The following is a 24,354-nucleotide window of genomic DNA, read 5'->3' as shown; positions in this document are numbered from 1 at the left end:
CTGCAGTTGTCTGTTATCTCTCTGCAGATTTGCTCCTCCAATTCTCACTGACTATTGGGTGGTCTATAATACAACCCTATTAATGTGGTCATACCTTTCCTGTTTCTCAGCTCCACCCATATGGCCTCAGTAGACAAGCCCTCTAATCTTTCCTGCCTGAGCACTGCTGTAACATTTACCCTGACTAGCAAAGCCACCCCCCCACCCTTCATCCCTCTGCCTCTATCACGCCTGGAACATCGGAACCCTGGAACACTGAGCTGCCAGTCCTGCCCCTCCTGTAGCCAAGTTTCAGTAATGGCTATGATGTCATAATTCCATGTGTCAATCCAGGCCCTCAGCTTGTCTGCCTTTCCCACAATACTCCTCGCATTGAAATATACACACCTCAGAAGATTATTAACACCACACACAACCTTACTATTTGTGACTTTGCATGAACTACTAACATTATTTATTTTTACCCTCGTTCCACTATCTACTCTGGCACTCTGGTTCCCATCTCCCTGCAAACCTAGTTTAAACCCTCCCCAATAACACTAGCAAACCTCCCTGCAAGTATATTGGTCCCCTTGTAGTTCAGGTGTAACCCGTCTCTCTCGTACAGGTCCCACCTGCCCCAGAAGAGGTCCCAATGATCTAGAAATCTGAAACCATGCCACCTACACCAGTTTCTCAGCCATGTGTTCATCTGCCAGAGCATCCTACTCTTACCCTCACTGGCACGTGGCACAGGCAGCAATCCGGAGATTATTACCCTCGAGGTCCTGTTTTTCAATTTCCTACCAAGCTCTCTATACTCGCTCTTCAGGACCTCCTGACTCTTTCTACCTATGTCATTGGCACCGATGTGTACCACGACATCTGGCTGATCACCCTCCCACCTCAGAATGCTGTGCACGCAATCAGAGACATCCCTGTCCCTGGCACCCGAGAGGCAACAAACCATCCAGGAGTCTCTGTCACGACCACAGAATCTCCTGTTTGTACCCCTGACTATGGAGTCCCCTATCACTACCGCTCTCCTCTTCTTCCTCCCTCCCTTCTGCACTGCAGAACCAGACTCAGTGCCAGAGATTCAGCTGCCGCAGCTTGTCCCAGGTAAACCATCCCCCCCCCCCCAACAGTATCCAAATTGGTATACCTGTTTTGGAGGGGAATGGCCACAGGGAACCCTGCACTACCTGTCCTTTCCCCTTCCCTTGCCTGACAGTAACCCAATTACCTGTGCCCTGTTTCTTAGGTGTAACTACATCCCGGAAGCTACTATCTATAAACTGCTCAGTCTCCCAAATGATCCGGAGGTCATCCAGCTCCCTCTCATGGTCTGTTAGGAGCTGCAGCTGGATGCACTTCTTGCAGGTATCATTGTCAAGGACACTGGAGGTCTCCCTGACTTCCCACATCCTGCAAGAGGAGCATTCCAACATCCTGCCTGGCATATTCTCTAGTCTGAACAAAAAAAAAGAAGAAAAACAGAAACTTACCGGAACCTACCCTCGCCACTGCCTGTTTCTCGCCGAAGCCTGATTGAGCCAAAGCCATCCCACTCCGACTCAATCCACTCCAACGATGACCGCTGTATATGGCGGTCTTTCTTTTAAACCTTGGTGCGCTACATCACGTGCCTGTGCAGCGTAGCCTCTTTTCCCCGAGCTGTTAAAGAAAAGAAAAATGATCTTCTCTCTGCGATGCCTTCAGTCTTCCACTCTCAGCCTCTTGCTTCGATTGAAGTGTAATTTTCCAACTTCCACCCTGCCCTCACATTCACCTGGTCCATTTTCAACACCTCCCTTCCCTTTCTCGATCTCTTTATCTCAATCTCTGGAGAATGCTTATCCAGTGATGTCTAGTACAAACCAACGGACTTTCACAGCTACCTGGACTATACCTTATCCCACCCTACTAGTAAAAATGCCATGCCCTTTTCTCAATTTCTCCGTCTCTGCCACATATCCTCTCAAGATGAGGCTTTTCATTTTGGAACAAAAGAGATGTTCTCCTTTTTCAAAGAAAGGGGCTTCCCTTCCTCCACCATCAATGCTGCCCTCAACCGCATCTCTTCCGTTTCACATACATCTGCTCTTACCCCATCCTCCCACTACCCTGACAGGGATAGGGTTCCTCTTGTCTTCACCGAGCACCCCACCAACCTCATCATTCTCCGAAACTTCTGCCACCTCGTGGGATCCCACCACCATGCTCATCTTTCTCTCCCCCCTCCGCCCCCCGCCAACTTTCGGCTTTCCATAGGGATCACTCCCTACAGGACTACCTTGTCCATTCATCCCTTCTGGCACTTATCCTTGTAAGCAGAATAAGTGCTACACCTGCCCCTACACCTCCTCCCTCACTACCATCCAAGGTCCTAAACAGTCCTTCCAGGTGAGGCAAAACTTCACCTGTGAGTCTGTTGGGGTCATTTACTGTGTTCCGTGCTCCCAGTGTGTCCTCCTGTACATTGATGAGAGCTGATGTAGATCGGGAGACCGCTTCGCTGAGCATCTACGCTCCATCCACCAGAACAAGTGGGATCTCCCAGTGGCCACCCATTTTAATTCCACTTCCCATTCCCATTCCTATTCTGGTATGTCCATCATGGTTCCCTGCACTGTCGTGGTGAGGCCACATTTAGGTTGGAGGAACAAGACCTTATATTACATTTGGGTAGCCTCCAACCTAGTGGCATGAACATCAATTTCTCAAACTTCTGGTAATGCCCCCCAACAACCCCCCCCCCCCAACTTCTCCATTTCTCAGCCCCTTTTCCCTCTCTCACCTCATCTCACCAATCAACTTCCCAGCTCTTTACTTCATCCCTCCCCCTCCGGGTTTCACCTATCAGCTGGTGTTTCTCTCTCCCCTCCCCCCACCTTTTAAATTTACACCTAGGCTTTTTTTTCCCAATCCTGCTGAAGAGTTTTGGCCCAAAATGTCGACTGTACTTTTTTCCATAGACGCTGCCTGGCCCGCTGAGTTCCCCCAGTGTTCTGTGTGTGTTGCTCGGATTTCCAGCATCTGCAGATCTTCTCTTGTTTGTGATGTGATTTTCTATGTTTACTTGCTACCTGATTTTCCAGTATATCTTCAGAACACTGAGCCCTCTGATCAAAGTTGTTAGGTTCCTGAGACTCAAACACTGATTCTTGTGGAAGGCCACTGGTTACATCAAAAAATGACATTTTTATTCCTGTAACACACACAAAATGCTGGAGGAACTTATCAGGTCAGGCAGCATCTATGGAGAGGAATAAACAGTCAACATTTTGGACCAAGACACTCAGAAGAAAAAAAAATCATCAGAAGCAACACACACAAAGTGTTGCAGGAACTCAGCAGGTCAGATAGCATTTATGGAAATGAATAAACAGTTGACCTTTCAGACTGAGACCCTTCTTTAGGGCTGGAAAGGAAGGGGGAAGATGCTGGAATAAAAAGTGGGGGGATGGGAAGGAGGCAAGCTGGAAGATGAAAGGTGAAACGATATGGGTGGGAAAAGTAAAGGGCTGGAAAAATAAGGAATTTGCTGGGAGAGGAGAGTGGACCAAAGGAGAACGAGAAGACCCAGGGTGAAGTAATAGGCAGGTGAGAAGAGGTAAAAAGAGGTAAATGGGGGGGATTTTTTTGCTGGAAGGAGAAATTGATATTCATGCCATTAAGTTGGGGGCTACCAAGATGGAATATAAGGTGTTACTCCTCCACCCGAGGTGTCCTCATCTTTGCATAAGAGGAGGCCACGGTCTGACATGTTGGAATGGGAATGGGGATCAGATTTTAAATGCTGGGAAGTTCTGCTTGTGCTGAAAGAAGCAGAGGTAATCAACCACCTTCTACCCACTTGGGTGCCCTCCCCTTTCAATGGTCCACTCTCCTCTCCTATCAAATTCCTTGCACTCCAGCCCTTGACCTTTCCCACATCACCTTCCTCTCCCCCACCTTTTTTTATTCTGGCATCTTCCCCCTTCCCTCTCAGTCCTGAAGAAAGGTCTCAGTCCAAAACGCCGACAGTTTATTCATTTCAATAGATGCGGCCTGACCTGCTGAGTTCCTCCAGCATTTTGTGTGTGTTACTTTGGATTTCCAGCATCTGCAGCCTTTCTCATGCTTAAGATTCATCAGAAGCAATGCCCTTTGAAACCAAATGTGTTGATTTTGATGCTGGACTTGTTTGCTAAATAAAAAGAGCATTTGTTGCTGCAAATTACCTGTGTACTTTTCTATTTCCTAAGATTGTGCTTAATGATGATCAGTGAGCACAGAGGCAAGAATTTGATCTTTGTTGAACCAATGAGATGTCACTGTTCTTATGGTTTAAAATGTAGTGTACCTATTGTTCCAGTAAACAATAATACTAACCTAATTCTACCTGCTTGTATCCTGCTTCAGGAGAGTTCATAAAGGCACTTTATGAATCAGATGAAAATTGTGAGGTAGATCCAAGTAAGTGTTCATCGAGTGAACTGCCAGAACATCAGAGTAACCTCAAAATGTGTTGTGAATTGGCTTTCTGCAAGATTATCAACTCCTATTGGTAAGGAACTGTTATTTGGGAAGGAAGTGAAGGGAAACTCAATTTAAATATATTTTTTATTTTTTTCAAGGAGCATGTCAGATTTCCTAATTATCTGGTCTGTTTGAAGTACCAGTTAGATTCCAATAATCTGCTATTTATCAATTTGAAAATCTACATAGTCTGACATCTGCTTCACCCAGTGACGTTTTACGCTCCCTTTTGCACTCCAGGGTGTCCCTGTTTCTGTAATTTCTACCATTGGAACCCAGGTTTGCACTCTTCTTTTTCCACTCACAGGGCTTTGGTTCCCATACTCCCTCAATACCCCGCTTCCCATTTCCCCATTTTACTCTCTAGGGCCCTGGTTTTAAGCCTCCCTTTTACACTCATTGGGGCTCCTGTTTCTGTATTTCCTTTGAACCTTTCTGGTTCACTGAGAAGACTATTGTCACACTATGTAACATTGAGAAAAATGAATTAATAGAAATAACATCTGAGAATCCAGAAAGCCTGCCAGTCTAGCACCACCAAAGTACAAAGTGTGCCAGGTTATCAGAGTCTTACTGATTTATCTCTGCTACAACTTAATGGGACAGTAGGGAGGCTATTCAGCAATCCTTGTTCATTCATGTACCTTTCTCTTGAGCTTTCTATAGCCCTTAATTATTTCCGCCAAATCCATTCATCTAGAAATCCATTGCACATCATGTGTGACAAAATCTTCCTTTTTTCTTTTTAGCAGTTTGAAGTTTTATCTGTTATGTTTAAATTTCTACGTTCAGTTTTCCCATCAGTGCTGAATTTGTATTTATCTTTCTCTTTCTTGCACCTACTCCGATAGAAATATTTTGTTAGTTAATTATTTTATGGAGAATTTTGAAATGTGAAGATATCCAATAGATAATCTCAAACCCAGTATGAGTAAATATAAGGACTATAATTCTGATGTACATCCGGAAAATCAGCAACATCCATGATGGATGAGAGGAGGTTAATGTCTATGCAGGCCAAATACCAGTTCGTCTGCCACATGACTCATCTATTTTTCCTAACTTTTTTTTCAGTGTGTTTCCACGGGAACTTAAAGAAGTCTTTGCCTCGTGGAAGCAGCAATGTTTAATCCGTGGGAAGCACGAAACCAGCGAGCGCCTAATCAGTGCCTCACTCTTCCTACGTTTCCTCTGTCCTGCAATCATGTCACCCAGCCTGTTTGGCCTCATGCAGGAGTACCCAGACGATCGAACTTCTCGCACCCTCACCCTCATTGCCAAAGTCATCCAGAATCTGGCCAATTTTACCAAGTACGTTACGCACTGCCATATCTGCTAAATTAATCTCAGTTGCTCGAGTGTTACGCGAGTCAAGGTTAATTATTTGTTTTGTATTGAAATTCCATATATATTATCAGCTTTGATTGCCCTAATTTGTATTTTGTAATTCTTGAAAGTCCAGATTAATATCTGAGAGTGAATAATTTAATCATGGGGATCAGCAGTTTATAGTGAATTTTAGAGGAGGTAATTCTAGACAAGTGAAGAAGTGTGCTGACTATGGTCACGAGTCCATTCAGCATTCTGAGTTGCTGAATATGAGGGTGCAGGATGCTAAATCTACAATTTCATGTATGTCCAGTAGCTGCAGATAGTTTGTTAAGAACTGATTTTAGTTGGAGACACTGTTCTGCAGGGTACACTGATAACAAATGTTTAACCCATCCATCATTTCCCACTGTGACAGTCAGCACTTCATCTTTCAATCACTTCCACTGATTTCCATAGGTTTGGGAACAAAGAAGAATACATGGCATTTATGAATGATTTTTTGGAACATGAATGGAGTGGAATGAAACGTTTTCTGGTGGAAATCTCAAACCTAGACACAATATCTAACACGCCAGGCTTTGAAGGATATATTGACCTTGGTCGTGAGCTCTCTGTCCTGCACTCATTGCTCTGGGAAGTGGTGTCTCAACTTGATAAGGTACTTGAATTGACTTAATGATAAACTATTTAGTATTGTAGTTGAGGTACAATATTAAGCATTTTAATAGTCTGATATTTTTAATCTTATGCATGTTTTAATACTTTACTGCTTTAACATTTTAAACTTCACTTTTCTGATTAACACTGAAATAATGAGGCAAACATTTTTACTTAAGAAGATCAGAAAACATTCTTCATTAATGATTCTATATGAGAGACTTGTGTTATATGGAATAGTGAGGTATAGTTGGAGAAGTGATGCTGTGGAGCTAATATGAGCTGGGGGGGAGGGGCAAACATGAGATTCGTCCCAGAGAAATAGTGCAAGCTAACAGAATCTATAAAATTGAGGAATTGGTACAATGGTTGTTAATTTAGAAGAGAAGTTAGTAATCTTGTAGTTAATGAAAATGGATTATGCTTTTTATTGGTTAGGAATGATAATATATTTGGTAATTAAATTGAAACAAATTTTTTTTGGGTCTGGCTGAACTTGCTTCTCTCAAGTTATTTCAGTAAAATTTTAGAAGAAGAATGGTTTAAAAAATAGATTGAAGGTGCAAAAGATTCCAGGTGCTGTAATGTGCAACAAAGAACAAACCACTGGAGATCACAGCAGATCAAGAGGCAAAAGATTGTCCTCATTTCAGGTCAAGACCTTGCATTAGGGCTGAGGATGTAGAGTGGATATAGCCTAGGTAAAGAGGTGAAAGGGAGGAGCAAGGTATGGGTTACTGATGTAGCTGGATCCAGGTAGGGAGGGGGATGATGGAAAGATAGGTAGGGGAGGAGAAGGGAGGAGTTGGGAGACACTGACTGGTGGGCAATGGGCAGAGGTAAAGAAAATCAGGCAAGAAAAAACAAAGGTCTGATGGAGCCAGGTGAGAAGAGAGGATGATGGTAGAGACAGAGACTGGGAGGTGATACACATATACAAGAAACTGTATGTGCTGAGATGTGATGGGCAAATGGAACCAGGTGAAATTCAATAGATAAAAGTGTGTGGGTGACAAGTAGGTAGAACCAAATGGGAGAGGAGATCAAAACTGTATGACCAGGAAGGTCACTGGAGAATGTGTGTGGATCAGAAGCAGAGAGAAAGGAGGAGATGAAATGTGGACTATCTGAAACTGGAAAATTAAATGTACGTGCCATTGGGATGCAGACTCCAAGCTGAGTTAGAAACTACAATTGATTTCCAGTTTTAAGAAGGCCACAAGATAGGACATTTGGTCATTCATCTGTTATACAGATACAGAGTCAATTTTATTGCTCCTCATTCTCCTCTCCCACTTCCTTTCCAATTCACTGCTCCTCCCATTAGAGAATTGAAATCCAATGTTAATGGTGCTCATGAAACATGCTGCCAGAATTTGATAATATCGCTGATTCCCCTTCATTGGCTCAAATCAACATCTGTTTATTTTATCTCTAATGTTTGTGATAAGTATCAGAACTCAGGTAGTGTGTGTGATAGATATTAGAGCATCTAGAATCATGTATTGCCATGGCAGATTGCTTTTCAATAATAATAATGACCAAGATTAGACTTCAAGTACGACTTATTAGTTGCTGATTAATCTCCAGTTATTGATGTTGCTAGGATTCTTTGACATTATTAATCAGATGTGTGTCATTATTTAAAACAGCTGAATTCAAAGTGATCTTCAGGACACCACTTCTGTTAGTGAGCAGAATTTTATAGTGCTTAAGAATGCAGGTCTGGAATACATAAGGCGACATTTCACTGTGAGCTCCCAAAACATTACTGAACAGCCCAGAGAATGGCCATCAATCACTGTCACCATAAGTGGCCAGTGTACTCTTCTGTGTGAAGGGCAAAATGGAATCAAATGATGTTTGAGCCACAAATAAAATCATGTTGTGCACAGCAGGGGCTCAAAGGAACATGGTTTTTGAGTGAGGGACATGTGTCACAATTATTTGTACGTTTGTACTTTCTAATGGTTCTTAATGTGTGGACATTCATAGAGTAATGCATATACAACATGGAAACAGACCACTCATCTATCCTGACAATAGTGTTCACCAAATTAGTTCGATTGGCCTTATCCTCTAAACTCCTCTTTTCCATGTGAAAGTTTGGAATTTTGTTATTGTAATCACTTCAACCACTTTCACTGGAAGCTCATTCCATATATTCACCACCTTCTGTGTGAAGAAATTTCCCTTCAGATCCCTTTTAAATCTTTCAGTCTCCACCTTAAGCCTCTGCACTCTTTAATTCCTCTTCCCAGGTGGAAGACTGTGTGTGTGTCACCTTATCAATACCCCTTGTGATTTTATACACCTTTGTTTCTGCATGGTGGCCTATGCAGTGGTCACTCACACCTATACTGTTACGACTGATATATTTCCAACAGGAAAATGGGTGGGGATGAGGTCCCATCCCTCACGTTAAATTGCTTACCATAATCTCTTGCCTGTGTTTGACTTTAACATTCTCGTCTATATTTTAAATCTTTCTTTGATTTTATCTCTATCCAACTTTATAATTTCCACCGTAAGAACACAAGAAAATAGAGGAAAGAGTGGTAGACCTGACCCTTCAAGCTTGCCTTATCATAGGATTGTAAAGCACAAAAGTGCGCCCTTCAACCCATCATATCCATGCCTTTGCCTACGTACATTCATTTTATGTGGCCTTGTTAGATCTGCATCCTTGTATATCTTGCCTGTTTAAGTGCCTGTGATAATGTCTATTAAACAGTGATTATATCTGATTCTACACCTCCTCTTGCAATGAATTCCAAATGTCAACCACTTTCTGTGTAAAAAAAGAGAAACTTTCTCAAAGATCTCCTCTAAAACCCCTTTCTCTTACCTTAATACATGTACTTTCTTGATTTTGATACCCCTTCCATGGGAAAAAGATTCTGATTATCGACCCAATCTATTCCTCTTATAATTGTATATACAGAGTCATAGAGAACCCAGAACAGAAGCAGGCCCTATCTGTCTATCTAGCCCATGCTAAGCTATTATTCTGCCTAGTCTCATCGACTTGCTCCTGGACTATAGCCCGCCATACCCCTCCTATCCATGTATTTATCCTGACTTCTCTTAAATTTGACATCAAACTCAAATCCACCACTTCCACTGGTAGCTCATTCCACACTCTTACCACCTTGAACAAAGAAGTTCCATGTCATGTTTCCCTTAAACATTTAAGCTTTCATCCTTGGCTCATGACCTCTAGTTTTGGTCTCACCTAACTTCAGTAGAAAAAGCCTGCTTGCATTTACCCTATCTCTACTCCTCAAAAGAAGTTTATACATTCTCCCCATTACTGTGTGGGTTTCCTCCAGGTACTCCAGTTTCCTTGCATGGTCCAGAGACATACTGGTTAAATTGGTCATTGTAAATTGCCCTGTGATAACAACCAGGACATCTCAGTTCTCAACTCTGCCACAATCTCATCTGCCACTCCCCGGGCAGGCTATCCACAGTCACTTCACTGCAGGGGACCAGTAGGAGGACTGTACCCTGCTGACGGAGGTCTCCCATGCCTCTGACGCATTCTCCTTCTCTCATACTTGTCTGATCAGCTCAACAAACGAGGGAGGGGGCATGTCTTACGAGACAGTCAGAGACCCCAAGCGATCAGGTTCTGGGACTGGACGCCTTTCTCTATGGTCCATCCTTAACTGATCCACCTCAGTCTTCTGAATGGCCCCTCTGCGCCGCAAGCAATTTAACTGCCTCTCTAGCTGAAAGATGTAGGCAGAAAGCTTCTGCCCCTTCTCATGACACGTGTTCTGAAACCCCATCATGATCTCCATTGGGCTTCCCGTCACACAAAACACCTTCTCTGGTGCTTGCATGTAGGCCACAGAAGTGGCAAGGGGGTTATATAGAAACATAGAAAACCTACAGCACAATACAGGCCCTTCGGCCCACAAAGTTGTGCTGAACATGTCGCTACCTTAGAAATTACTAGGGTGACCCATAGCCCTCTATTTTTCTAAGCTCCATGTACTTATCTAAAAGTCTCTTAAAAGACCCTATCTTAACCACCTCCACCATCGTTGCCGGGAGCCCATTCCACACACTCACCACTCTCCGAGTAAAAAACTTACCCCTGACATCTCTGTACCTACTCCCAAGCACCTTAAAATTATGCCCTCATGTAGCAGCCATTTCAGCCCTGGGAAAAAGCCTCTGACTATCCACACGATCAATGCCTCTCATCATCTTATATACCTCTATCAGGTCACCTCTCATCCTCCTTCGCTCCAAGGAGAAAAGGCCGAGTTCACTCAACCTGTTTTCATAAGGCATGCTCCCCAATCCAGGCAACATCCTTGTAAATCTCCTCTGCACCCTTTCTATGGTTTCCACATCCTTCCTGTAGTGAGGTGACCAGAACTGAGCACGGTACTCCAAGTGGAGTCTGATCAGGGTCCTATATAGCTGCAACATTACCTCTCAGCTCCTAAATTCAATTCCATGATTGATGAAGGCCAATACACCGTACGCCTTCTTAACCACAGAGTCAACCTGCACAGCTGCTTTGAGTGTCCTATGAACTCTGTGCCTTTCTGGCTCTCACTACGTCAGCAGCACACCCACTCAAGCTTTCAACCAATCACTGTCGTTTTATGTCACAGAGCACTGCCACTCATCTAACAACTGAGAGGTCTGCTCCGCCCAAGTCTCATACTCCTCTTCCCCTTTAGGGGTGGGCTTCATTCCTGAGAATAGGTGGAGCATATTGTGGTGAACTACATATACCTGTCTGGGCACGCCCCCCCGCTGACTGCTCCTGTGGCTCCTCCCACAGACCTCTGTATAAAGGCGATTGGAGGCACTACTCCTCCCTCAGTCTCCAGGATGTTGTGTGATGGTCTCTTGCTGCTGGTAGTGCTCTCTCTTCCAGCTAATAATAGCCTATCTCTCGCCTCACGTCTCCGAGAGTTATTGATGGTGCATTACATATGATATCTGGGACTTTGAACCTGGGCATTTTTTCATTTATTCGCAAGAGAGGTAATGGTGGATACTAACTCAGAATTGTCACTCTTCACTGGGGGAGTGGGATTCATTAGATATTCCAAATCAAACCACTCCTTCCCCTTGCTAAGCAGAAATGAAAGAATCCTGTCTTTGACGTCTCTGCGCCCAGCTACGGGAGACTCAACTTGCTATTCAGCCCACTCACCTACGCTCTCCTCCTCCCGGAAAGTATGGACAGTTCAAAGCCTGCCCCCACCCCCCGAGCCCTAATAGTATCAGGCAGTTCCACTGCCGCTACGTCAGTGCTAGTCTGAACTAAAATAAAGTCTGTGCCCACATTTTATCCATTCTCCGTCCTACAATTGTAACCTTGCCTACAGCTTTAACAGTACTTAAAACTTGAATTAACAATTCATCAGGAGTATAAATATCCACCCCACTCAACACGCACACATTTGTTACTGGTAACCCGGTAGATGCACACCATTGCTCAAACCTGGCAGCATCCATACCTACGTATTGTAATTGCTTTACCAGACAATAGTTTAGCACACACTTAAACACACAACTGACTGGTTCAATGCTCAGGGCAGTCACACAGCATCCAACAAAATCAATCCTGGAACGATACCCCCCCAGTTGTAATCCTCAGGTTCGGCTGGCAGCGTTGTGTAAGGAAGACAGTCTCTTACCCTGTTATCTCTAGCCATAACCCAAACATGTGAAATCTGAGATGCAAAACCTCTTGTTTGTGTGGACACTGTGTGATCTGTTCCCCCATTACAAATCAGTACCACGAAATAACTGACAGTACACTCTATGTAATTAAACAATTTAGCTTTATAATTCTTAATTTGACTAAAGGGTTAGTAAAGTAAACAAAAAGAAAAGGGCCCATTTTAATGAAACAGTCTAATCTGCACCAGTTAGAGCTCATGCTTTCCCTTCCATTGGTCCTCCTTCAATTTCCCCGAGCTTCGTTGACTCCCAGCTCCACTCCAGGTTCACTTCATCCTGGTGTCTACGACCTCTCTTTTCAGGCATCTTCTCTCTTCATCTTCCACTGAACAAAAGACCCAGATCGACCAAAAGATTCAGGCACACAAGAAAAAAATACTCCCTCTTTGGCACGTTCCAAAGCCCCTGTTATCTCTAGCCAAAACCCAATCACTGCTGCTACAGAAAAACCATTACATTAGCAGTGAAACCTTTCCCAGGGTGTTACTCCTATTTTATGCCCTTTTAAGAGACTTTTGGATAGATACATGGGGCTTAGAAAAATAGAGGGCTATAGGTAAGCCTTATAGTTTCTAAGGTAGGGACATGTCTGGTACAACTTTGTGGGCCGAAGGGCCTGTATTGTGCTGTATGTTAACTACCTGCTGCACCTGTCTGCTAACTATATGTAATTGTTGCATAAGAATGTCTGGATCCCACTGTGCCTCCACTCTTTTGTAATCTTTTGCCAGTTTAGTTATAACTACCTTTTAGTTCTTCCTAACAAAGTGTGTGGCCATATTGAATTCCACTTAATAGGTTTTTGCCCATTCAATCAATCTATCTCTACCGCTCACCAGGGTCACAATATTCTCATATTGTTAGAATTCCCTCTTTTGGCAAATTTTTGTTTTACCCCCACTACCATGACCCATCCTCACCTTCCAGATTATTCATATAAGTAAATAATTGAAGGCTAAGAACTAATCCCTGGAGTACTCCATTCTTATACCCTGAAAAAGCATTAATTCTGTTTTCTCTGTATACTGCTCATTCTAGCACGTGTCCTCCAGTGCCATAAACTCTCAATTTATCTATCAGCCTCTATTAGTGTGTCTTCTCAAAGCCTTTTAGAAATCTAAATAAACCATATCTACAGGCTCCCCTCTGTCTCCATTAAGACATGTAATTTTCTAAAGATATCTGCATGTTTCCATGTGACCTGCTAGTTATATGCACTACTGTTGCTGTGTCCTTAGTTGTCAGGGTCATTTGTTCTGAATTCTCTCTGCAAATCTCTGGTTTTGTAACTCTTTTGTCACCTTTAAGGCATTTCTTAAAATCTTTTGTGAACAAATCTTACAAGCTACTTAAGTTACCAGTTGTCCATTTCTGATTGATAGCACTACTATGAAATGTCTTGGGGAGCTTTTGCTAAGATAAAGGAATTACATGCATACATCTGGCTGTTTTAATTGTTGAAGGGGTTTGGTTGGACAGCCAGTTCATTCATTGATGTTTCTGGTCTTTGCATGTTACAGCAAAATTAATTTCTGGTCTTTGCATGTTACAGCAAAATAAAAAGGGCATAAAATATGTTTAAATTTTATTCGTTTTCATTTCACTTTAACTTTCCATATGAAGATAAATAGTTTTATTTCATTTTGGAATTGCATTAAAGTAGAATTTACTCATTTGGAATGTTGGTGTATTGTTTTTCTTCGCATTTAGGACTTAATATGCTCCTTGGTTTGTAGTTAGTATTGGTCAAAATTTGGCAAAAGATTGCAAAGGGATTTGAACTCCTTGAGTGAAAGAAGTAAAAGATCCTGCTTGATGAGGACAAGAAAATTGAGATGATGGAATCATACCATTGTAGAAGTTAATGGGGAAAAATGGACAGGATTCCCTTGTATCATGCCCATGAAGGTGGATGACTTTAGTGTGAGGGAAATGGTGAGACAAAGAACCTACACTAAGAGTAGTGTTTTTGTAGAAAATCCAATGCAGACTTTCTTTCATCAGTAGTCTTATGGCTGAATTTATTCTGTATTATTGTACTGTATTTTTTCTGTCTTTCTAATATAGAAGTAATAATTAACATTGTGAACATCAAACTGGCATTTAAATTGTCTGCATGTTTATATAGTTTGGTTTTACTCTTGTTGTTAGTGTCTGTTCTTTTGCCTGACTCCCTCTGGATGGATGGAATGTTTTCTTTTAAGTTGCTTTTTTAGTCATTTAAGATATTTATTTTGCATGTTTTGAATGAATGAATGCTGAAAAGTTGTGGAGCAGTTTGAAGCCACATTGAGTAACATTAGTTTTGTTTCTAATTTCTTTTATGTCCCCTTTCTCTCTTCTTCCCTTCCATTCATCCCTGCATCATTTTTGTTCCCTCCCTCCTTCCCTCAATCATCACGGTTATGTTATTCGGAACATCTGCATTCTGGTCTGTTCACATCAATCGCCATCCTCCACCAAATAAATTGTGGGCTTTTCCGTGGTACTGTCCAACCAGGGTGAAAATTCATTTCTACAGGCAACAGTAGCGAAGCTTGGCCCTCTCCCACGCATACTCAGCGATATCACCAAATCACTAGCTAGCCCCACACCAATTCAGCAGCAGGTGCGGCGCTTTGGCGAGAACCTCAGCTCATCCCCAAACGTGAGTGGCAGTGTGTCATCTGGGCTCCAGCGGATATTCGAGGATCCAGCTGACAGGTAGGACATTTTTGCCAAACATTCACCTCTATGTCGTCTGTTGTGTGGCTGCCCTGGTTGAGAAAGGGTCTTTTATAAACTGTTCATTTCTGTCCATCCCTTGGACTAGTCTCTGAGTGAACTCATTACTGCTGAAATGGACTGTAGAAGTCTGCTTGCCCTAAATCTGAACACTATTTCAAACTGTGTCAAAATTCAATTGGAGGTCGAGGACCAGAGGCAAGGGGATTTTTAGAATGAAGTTTAGGATTAGTTGTCTAAATCAAGGTATTTTGTCTTAAAAAGAAGGGATTGGAGAGACAGAGAATTTTGGACCTTTTTCTATTTTTTCCTCTCACACCAAAGCTGAGCTGCTCTTAATGAATGTAAATTTACCAGTAGATTGCTTTCAATGGAGACTTTAAGGAGAGATTGGGAAGGCTGTGTTTGCCCTCATTGAAAATGTAAGAAGTTGAGGGATGACCTCATTAAGGTTTATAAAATTATGTTGGGCATTGATAGGATAGTTGGAATGAGTCGCTTGAGGTTATATGTTCCAGGTGAAAGGGAAGAAGTTTAAAAGAAATCTCAGAGGCTTTGTGGAATGAGGATGTGGTAGAGGTGGATACAATTATGGTGTTTAAAAGGCATTAGGATGGAGATGTTGATAGGAAGAGTGGAGAGATATGGGCCTACTGGGAGCAAGTGGGATTAGCATGGATAGGCACTGCAGTCAGCATGGATGAATTGGGCCTAAGGGCCCATTTCTGTGCTGAACAACTCAATGACTCCAAATTACTACTTGTGTCGATTGAAAGAACTGTTTCTCCATACCTGCTGCAATTGCTGTTCCCAGGTTTGCACGAAATTTCAACATACTTAAATGTTAACATTGCAATTCGCTCTCTGCTGATATATTGAGTGCTTGCAGCATTTTCTGTTGATGCTTATAGTGAGGTCAAAGCTTTTCAGTGATGAATTTCAGGTCCATGCTGCCCTTTGGTTTAAAGAAATCTTCAACATCCTGGTAATCATTCATTCTGTTGAATTAAGTCCTGGCTCCTAATATTCTCCTGAAGGTGATAGGTCCTTTTCACAGTGTCCTGGCCCAGAGTAAATGAGGGAATGACATTGATAGGATTGTTCTGAGAGCCAGCATACTCTCAGTGAGCCAAGTGCCCGCTTTCTGTCGTGAGGGAAATGAAATATGAAACCTTTCAAGAGAGAATCTGTTGTCATCCTCCCCTTTTCCACCTTGGCACATATTGCCTCCTAAATGTACATTCCTTCAATAGCTGGGATTATGTGTAGGTTGAATATTATCCTTCTCATATTCTGTGCCTCAGCCAATAAAGCCAAATGCAAAATGTGCCATTTTAACCATCTTACCAAAACTCAGTGGCCATGTTATTAGGAATGCCTGTATACCTGTTCATTAATGCAAATATCTAATCAGCCAATCATGTGAGGTAATTCAATGTATAAAAGCATGCAGATACAGTCAAAAGGTTCAACTGATATTCAGACCAAACATCAGAACAGGGAAGAAATGTGATCTGTGATTTTGACCATGGAGTGCTGGTGCCAGATGGGGTGGTTTGGATATCTCAGAAACTGGTGATCACCTAGGATTGTCACACATAACAGTCTTTAGAGTTTACAGAGAATGGTGTGAAAACAAAAAAAATCCAGTGAGCCGCAGTTCTGTGAGCAAAAATGTCTTGTTAATGAGAGAGATCGGAGGAGAATGGCCAGACTGGTTCAAGCTGACAAGAAGGTGACGGTGATTCAGATAATCACCCATTACAACAATGGTCTGCAGAAGAGCATCTCTGAATACATAACATATTGAACCTTGAAATGGATAGGCTACAGGAGCAGCAGATCACTCCAGGTTCCACTCCTGTATCTAATAAGTTGGTCACTGAATATACCTCCATTGGGATCTCTAGTGAGTTTTGTTGAGAAGTTGGATAGCTGCAGGAAAGAAACTTTGGTGACGACATGTAGTCCTGGTAGTGATGGAATTGTAGCATTGCCCTGATGGCAATTTGGTGAATAGACTGCTAGGATGGGTGGAGTCAGCAGTAATTTTTCCAGCTCTTTTCTTCATTCTGGCAATGAACAGGTCTTTTAATGTTGGTAGCTGACAGCCAACGAGCTAACCCAGCGAGCTGACAGTATCTGTCAGCGGATTATGAACTTCCTGACAGGAAGGGAGCAGTATGTAAGGCTGGGCTCCTACTTGTTCAATCCAATCTCTATAAGCACTTTATTTTACTTTATACAAATGACTGCCTCCACAGACAAATCCAGATGACATGACTGTAGTTGGTCTCATCTCTAATAATGATGTGACTTGCTATCAAAGAGAGATAGACCATCTTGCAGCATGGTGTACTTGTAACAACTTGGAGCTTAATTCTATCAAGACAGTGGAAATATGGATTATCTTCCGTTGACAACCTCCTACCTGCACCCACTTTAGAAATTAATGGTTAGGCTGTGTCTGTGGTCGTGTCATTCAAATTCATGTGAAGTACCATTACCAATACATTGAAATGGAACAAGTACATTATTCTCTTCTTACACCACCTTAGAAACTTAACATCTCAGAGAATTTTTACTCAGCCATTACGTATTCCTGTAACCAATATTGCAAACCCTCCCTTCTCACCCTCCCTTTTTATGTCAATAACTAGCGACATCACACTGCTATCCTACCTACTCTAAGATGCTTTTCAGTGATTGTGGCATCATTATACATTGACTTTGCACTGGGTACTTACCTTCCTGTTTCACTTGTCCTTATTCCTTGAAATATAGATCTGTGAGGCACTCATTGTTTATCATTGTTTATTTCCTTTGCAAACTTCTTTTGCTAATTTCTTGTTTTCACAGTCAGCTTTGCCTTTCTCCCTCCTGTTTCTCTGTCTGCAACCACCTCCCTCCATGCCAAACTATTTAAATTCTCTCCAATTAGACTCAAATCTTCCTGCACTGATGTCAAACTTTCTAGCTAGCACTGGTCACACCTCCTGCAAAACTAAACTCCAGGCCTCCCTCCTGCACTATTTATGTGCACTGTCCTCTTATTTGCACACTCTTCATCACATCTCATTAACAGTTATATGAGATTCATTTTTTTATTATCTTCCATAATTCTTTATGCTCTGTGAAAGTAGCAAAGCTCAGCAAATTGGTCAACTAACATGGCAGCCTGATCAGTGAATAACCAACACTATCTAGTATAAGAGAATTGAGGAGTGGGATAGAGAATAAATATATTAATAAATGTTTGGAGAGAGATGTTTTTAAGAAATGTAAATATGCAAACAAAAAATACATTTTTATTTCAGTGATGTGCAGCAATTACAATCTCCAACTCAAGAAAACGTTGAAGTGTTTTTACAGAGCAAGCAGCACTTTCCAGGCCAGCCAGCCTCCACACACAGTATGACTTACTCTGACAGGGATGAAGAAGAGTCCACTTTACCTAACGGCAGGAGTGTATCACTCGTGGATCTGCAGAGCACAGCTGTAACTCAAGGGACAAATAGTGTTCCTGTTGTTTCCAGTGTACAGGTCCGGCAACTTGGCAGCCAGGCTTCAATTACACATACAGCAAACATCAAGCAGCTGCGAGAATTGCAGAGTGGGGCACAGAGTGCTCCCCAAATCCGTAGGCCTTTGCATCCAGCTCTGAACCAACAGAGCAGCCTTCAACCTCTGTCTTTCCAAAACCCTGTTTACCAACTGAACAACCCTCCAGCAGGAAGCAGTAAAACTGGCATGGACTCCAGTTCTGAAAACCTGAGTTCCTCAAGCTCCCGGAGCCATACCAATAGCGAGGAGCTGATCAGCAAACTGAGTGCCCCCAGTAACAGCAGCATTGAGGATTTTGCCAAACGCAGCGCATACAGTGAAGATTACACCAAACGACACACCATGCCAGACAGGAACAATCTTCCAGTAGCATTGCCACGGCAGAACAGCATTGGGCATTCACAGCTCCGCAGGACAGATTTGTCAGGTTCCAGCAGTCGAGCGAAAGCACCACATTTATTACCTCTTAGTTTGTCACAGAGAAGCACTGGGAGCATAACAGGATTAGCATCTACGTCACCCGAGCCACCACACAATGAAAGCCGCTCACGACAACCATCAACTTCTTCCAAAGGAGAAAGTCCTGTGCCCAAAGTCCGGGCAGTACATAGACAGCAGCAGGCACACCAGGTGAGAAAGCCTCTAAGCCAGGGGTTGCCAACCTGGTGCCCTTGCTTAATGATATTGGTCCATGGCATAAAAAAGGTTGGGAGCCCCTGCTCTAAGCTATTGACACTGTTCAGCACCTGTTTTTTTTATCAGCTATTTTGTTTATTGACTTTACTGAGAGCTCCATCCTGATGAATACTTTGGCTTTTGCTGGGGTGCTTTTCTACAGATGCTTCACTTAAACTGCTAGTATGAAAACTACCAGGCTAGTTCTCAGAAGCAACTGGTGCTGCACTCAGCACCAGTTGCTTTTGTGTGGTTCAGGTTGATTAGCAGCAGCAAGAAGAAGGAACCTTTGATGGATTTCATTTCATATATGTCCTGGTTCTGCCTGTTCTCTCATTGATGTACATCCTCATTCTCTAAAGTGGCATAGTGTCAGGCCTTGTTTCAACTCAGACACGTAAATTGAATACATACTAGCCCTAAAGTGATGAAAGTTGCTTTGTATAGCTACAGAGATCCATTTTTAGTAAAAGTGAGCAGATTCCACCTTGCGGTGGGTATAGGCCCAGAACTACCCAGACCTGACTGCATCTGGAAATTTGACCCCAGTGCAGCAGTGCTGAGCTAAAACTGAAGTTACAGCACTGCTTCTTCAACTTAATTCCCATTACACCTCGTTTGAGAATAGGAAGAAATTATTCATGCTAAAAGCGGCCCTGCAGTACTAGCCTTCTTCAGTTGGATGACAACAACAGATTCCCTCTGTCACGGTCCAGTCAGTCGACTCCTTGTTTCAGTTAATTTCCTTTTCCCTGTGTTCCACTGGGCTCCTTGATTAGGGCACCTGATCCTTATTCGAACGGGTCAGGACATAAGCGCCGGCTTACATCTACTTGGCGCTGGTTCGTCACCTCAGCAGAGCAGCAAGTCCAGTTCCGAGCCCGAGTCGAGAGCCTGCCATCCAGCTGAGAGCTTGCCGCTTCATGTGCTACCCAGAGTCAAGATACGAATGGACTTTCGTTGTTTGTTCTTGTCGTCCTGTGTCTGGCTGAGTATTGCAGGCCATTTGCCACTGCTCCGAGCCACCTTAAGAATTGTCAGTCGTTATTTGTTTTTGTCATCTCGTTCCCAACTGAGTTGGTCCGGCCGTTTTGCCGCTACTCCGAGTTGGGAATTCTGTCTCTTCGTGTCTAGCTAAGGATTGCTGGCCATTTGCCGCTCCTCTGAGCCAAGATATGAATCGTCTGACTTTGTGTGGCGTTGTCGTCTCTGTGTTCCAAGTTCCAAGTTAAGTCCAAGTCCAGGCTTGTCGTCCAAGTCAAGTTCAAGTCCTGGCTCATTGCCCAGTTCCAAGTCAAGTCCAGGTCCTGGCTCATTGTCCAGTTCCAAGTCAAGTCCAGGTCCTGGCTCATTGTCCAGTTCCAAGTCAAGTCCAAGTCCTGGCTCGTTGTCCAGTTCCAAGTCAAGTCCAAGTCCTGGCTCGTTGTCCAGTTCCAAGTCAAGTCCAGGTCCTGGCTCGTTGTCCAGTTCCAAGTCAAGTCCAGGTCCTGGCTTGTTGTCCAGTTCCAAGTCAAGTCCAGGTCCTGGCTCGTTGTCCAGTTCCAAGTCAAGTCCAGGTCCTGGCTCATTGCCCAGTTCCAAGTCAAGTTCAAGTCCTGGCTCATTGTCCAGTTCCAAGTCATGTCCAAGTCCTGGCTCATTGTGCAGTTCCACGTCATGTCCGAGTCCTGGCTCATTGCCCAGTTCCAAGTCATGTCCGAGTCCTGGCTCATTGTGCAGTTCCACGTCATGTCCGAGTCCTGGCTCATTGTGCAGTTCCACATCATGTCCGAGTCCCGGCTCGGAGTCCAAGTCCGGCTCCGTGTCTGTGTCCTGCACTTCCCGCGTCAGCTTCCTCCACTCCCCAGTCGCTCCGTGTAACACCCTCTCCTTCACAAACTTCACAACGCATTGAGAAAATTTAATGTTAATATCAATATGTACTCAGTGTTAGTCGTCTGACTTTATTCATTGAAGGTTCAGTCACCGGTTGAGACTGCCACCATGTCACCAGTGGAGAGGACAGCTGCCTGGGTTCTGAATAATGGACAGTACTTAGAGGATGACGAGACAGACCAAATTCATGAGGAGAGTAAACATGCAGAAAAGGTATGATGAAATTTGCTTACTTAACAAATTAACATTATGGAACATGGAATCTTGATAAAAATGACTTTGTTTTACAAATTAGTAGTAGCAAAGTTCACAAGAAGAAAGAAAAAGATCAGGCTCTTTCCAGGACACAATATTATGCAGCTTTCACTTGTGTGACCAAAGCTATGTTAATAAATCGGCTTATTAATTTTAGTATGTCGCCAATGTCATGTTACTTATTTTAAGTGACATCTGTATGCAGCAGGGTCTTGATGGATAGAGAAATTCTTTCTGCACATTGAAGTGGTGCCTGGAAGGAGGGAATCTAGATTAGTAATACTGGCTATTATCAATGTGTAACAAGATCAATTTGTGTTTCTATTATCCCTGTTGAAGGATACGCAGCACCAGTGAGATTACGCAAGTAAATCACCATCTTTTCCTTTAGTTACTAAACACTGGAGGATTTTACCTATCAATTTCATACACTCTTTCACACCCTTCAACTAAAAATCAACTGCTGTAATGCTTAAGCAGTCAGCCTACTGCTACTTTCTTCAGCATGTCACATACACCAAATCGCTGTGAAATACCATTCTTTTGTGTTTTTCCATTGTTAGAACTGTCATCTTAGATGCTTCCTGGTAACCTGTGAGTATATCAAGCAGTTGATAGTGATTGGTTCTGCACTGAGATGGCACACTTCTGGAGTGACAAGCACTGCAGAATTTCTAGGCTTCTCTATTTTTGCAAAATATATTTAAAGTAATTGTGACATTCTATGGTTGCCCAAAATATTCATAATCAGCTTATTATTGTCACGTGTACAGAGTAAAAGTGGAAATAGATTCTTCATATGTTATCCATACAGATCATTTCAAAAGATAAGTGCTTTGAGTTAGTAAAGGGGAAAATCAGTAACAGAATGCAGATTAGAGTGTTACAGTTACAGAGGAAATGCAGTATAGTTCAACAATAAGGTGCAAGTGTCATGACAAGTTAGATTCAGAGACCAAGAGTATGGAATTTAAACCAATTTCCATTTATGACATTGATTCATATCAATGTAATTACTATTATTTAAATTTAGGACACTAGCTTCAGGCCTGTATCTCACTCTTGGCCTGAATTTAACTTTCTACAATGATGTGATCACTCTTTCCTGGGGCATCCTTTTGTCATGGGTCATCCACCAGAGATGCTAAGCCAGGAAAAACAGTTCTTGTCAGTTCAGTTAGTAACATTGTCTGGTGTGTTGAATTATTAAAATAGAATACCTTTAACACAAACCTCACATACCCACTGCTACATCACATTGAATAGCTGAAAAATAAGCTTAATTGTGTATTTAAAATAAACATAATCTTGAACATAACATTTCAGTTGTTCCAGCAAATGTCCCCAGTTCATCCCCTTTGACCCGTACCAGTTCTTATTGATGCAGTTCGTGGTTGCATCACATCTTGGTATGGCAACTACTGTACCTGATACTGAGGAGAGCTGTGGATACAGCTCAGCACATCACAAAAACCTCTGCCACCCGGACATTCTCTCTTCTCCCCCCTCCTGGCAGAAGATGTATAGGCTTGAAACCAAGTTGAAGACCAGCTTCTATCTGCTGTTATAAGACCGCTGATGGACTTTCTGTATCATCTTTAGTGGCAAGTGATCATAATATGAACGAATTCACCCTGAAATTTGAGAAGAAGAAGCTGAAGTCAGATATATCAGTATTACAGTGGAGTAAAGGGAATTACAGAGGCATGAGAGAGGAGTTGGCCAGAATTGATTGGAAAAGAACACTGGCAGGGATGATGACAGAGCAGCAATGGCTGGAATTTCTTGAAGCAATTCAGAAGGCACAAGATATATACATCCCAAAGAGGAATATGTATTCTAAAGGCAAGATGACACAACCTTGACTAACAAGAGAAATCAAAGCCAAAGGGAGGGCATACGATAGAGCAAATATTAGTGGGAAGTTAGAGGATTGGGAAGCTTTCAAATACCAACAGAAGGCAACTATAAAAGTCATTAAGAAGGTAAAAATAGAATACAAAAGTAAGCTAGCCAATAATATTAGAGAGGATACCAAAAGTTTCTTCAGATACATGAAGTGCCAAAGGGAGGTGAGAGTGGATACCAGACAGCTGGAAAACAATGCTGGAGAGGTTGGAATGGGGGACAACGAACTGGTGGATGAACTGAATAAGTATTTTGCATCAGTCTTCACTGTGGAAGACACTGCCAGTATGGTGGAAGTTCTGGGTGTCAGGGGCATGAAGTGTGTGAAGTTAACATAACTAGAGAGAAGGTTCTTGGGAAACTGAAAGTTCTGAAGGTAGATAAGTCACCTGGACCAGATGGTGGACACCCCAGAGTTCTCCAAGAGGTGGCTGAATCACTAGATTCTGGAATGGTTCCAGAGGACTGAAGGATTGCAAATGTCACTCCAATCTTCAAGAAGGGGGAGAGGCAGAAGAAAGGAACTAGAGGCCAGTTAGTCTGACTTCAGTGTTTGGGAAGATGTTGGAGTTGATTATTAAGGGTGAGGTCTCAAGGTACTTGGAGGCACATGATAAAATAGGCCATAGTTTTCTCAAGAGAAAGTCTTGCCTGATAAATCGGTTTGAATTTGCAGGTTGAGTCTGTGATGAGGAAGGCAACTGCAATGTTAGCATTCATTTCAAGAGAACTGGAATAGAAAAGCAAGGATGTAATGTTGAAACTTTATAAAGCGCTGGTGAGGCCTCACTTGGAGTATTATGAGCAGGTTTGGGCCCCTTAGAAAGGATGTACTAAAACTGGAGAGGGTTCAAAGGAGGTTCATGAAAATGATTCCAGGATTGAATGGCTTGTCATACGAAGAACATTTGATGGCTCTGGGCCTGTATTCACTGGAATTCAAAAGAATGAGGGATGGCCTCATTGAAATCCATCGAATGGTGAAAGACCTTGATAGTGTGGATGTGGAGAAGATATTTCCTATGGTGGGAGACTCTTAGACCAGAGGACGCAGCCTCAGAATAGAGGGGCGTCCTTTTAGAACAGAGATGAGGAGGAATTTCTTTGGCCAGAGAGTGGTGAATTTCTGAAATTCTTTGCCAC

General features: G+C 42.8%; 1 protein-coding gene across 11 annotated transcripts in view; it reads left to right on the top strand.

Annotated features, from left to right (window-relative positions):
* The window catches only part of rasal2 (RAS protein activator like 2), a 421,164-nt gene that overhangs the window by 366,350 nt on the left and 30,460 nt on the right, over window positions 1-24,354 (top strand). For 9 of the 11 annotated variants that reach the window (XM_073063629.1, XM_073063631.1, XM_073063634.1 and 6 more), the window contains 6 exons: window positions 4,387-4,531; window positions 5,578-5,814; window positions 6,292-6,493; window positions 14,711-14,913; window positions 18,252-19,128; window positions 21,130-21,261. In XM_073063629.1, coding sequence (XP_072919730.1) covers window positions 4,387-4,531; window positions 5,578-5,814; window positions 6,292-6,493; window positions 14,711-14,913; window positions 18,252-19,128; window positions 21,130-21,261 — 1,796 coding nt within the window. The remainder of the gene's footprint in view (window positions 1-4,386; window positions 4,532-5,577; window positions 5,815-6,291; window positions 6,494-14,710; window positions 14,914-18,251; window positions 19,129-21,129; window positions 21,262-24,354) is intronic. The other 2 variants (XM_073063632.1, XM_073063630.1) reach the window with 1 other exon arrangement.

The sequence above is a fragment of the Hemitrygon akajei genome, chromosome 12 (assembly GCF_048418815.1).
Source record: "Hemitrygon akajei chromosome 12, sHemAka1.3, whole genome shotgun sequence".
In the NCBI taxonomy this organism is placed as follows: Eukaryota; Metazoa; Chordata; class Chondrichthyes; order Myliobatiformes; family Dasyatidae; genus Hemitrygon; species Hemitrygon akajei.
Note: the sequence above shows the minus strand (reverse complement) of the source record. Positions and strands in the feature narration are given on the sequence as shown.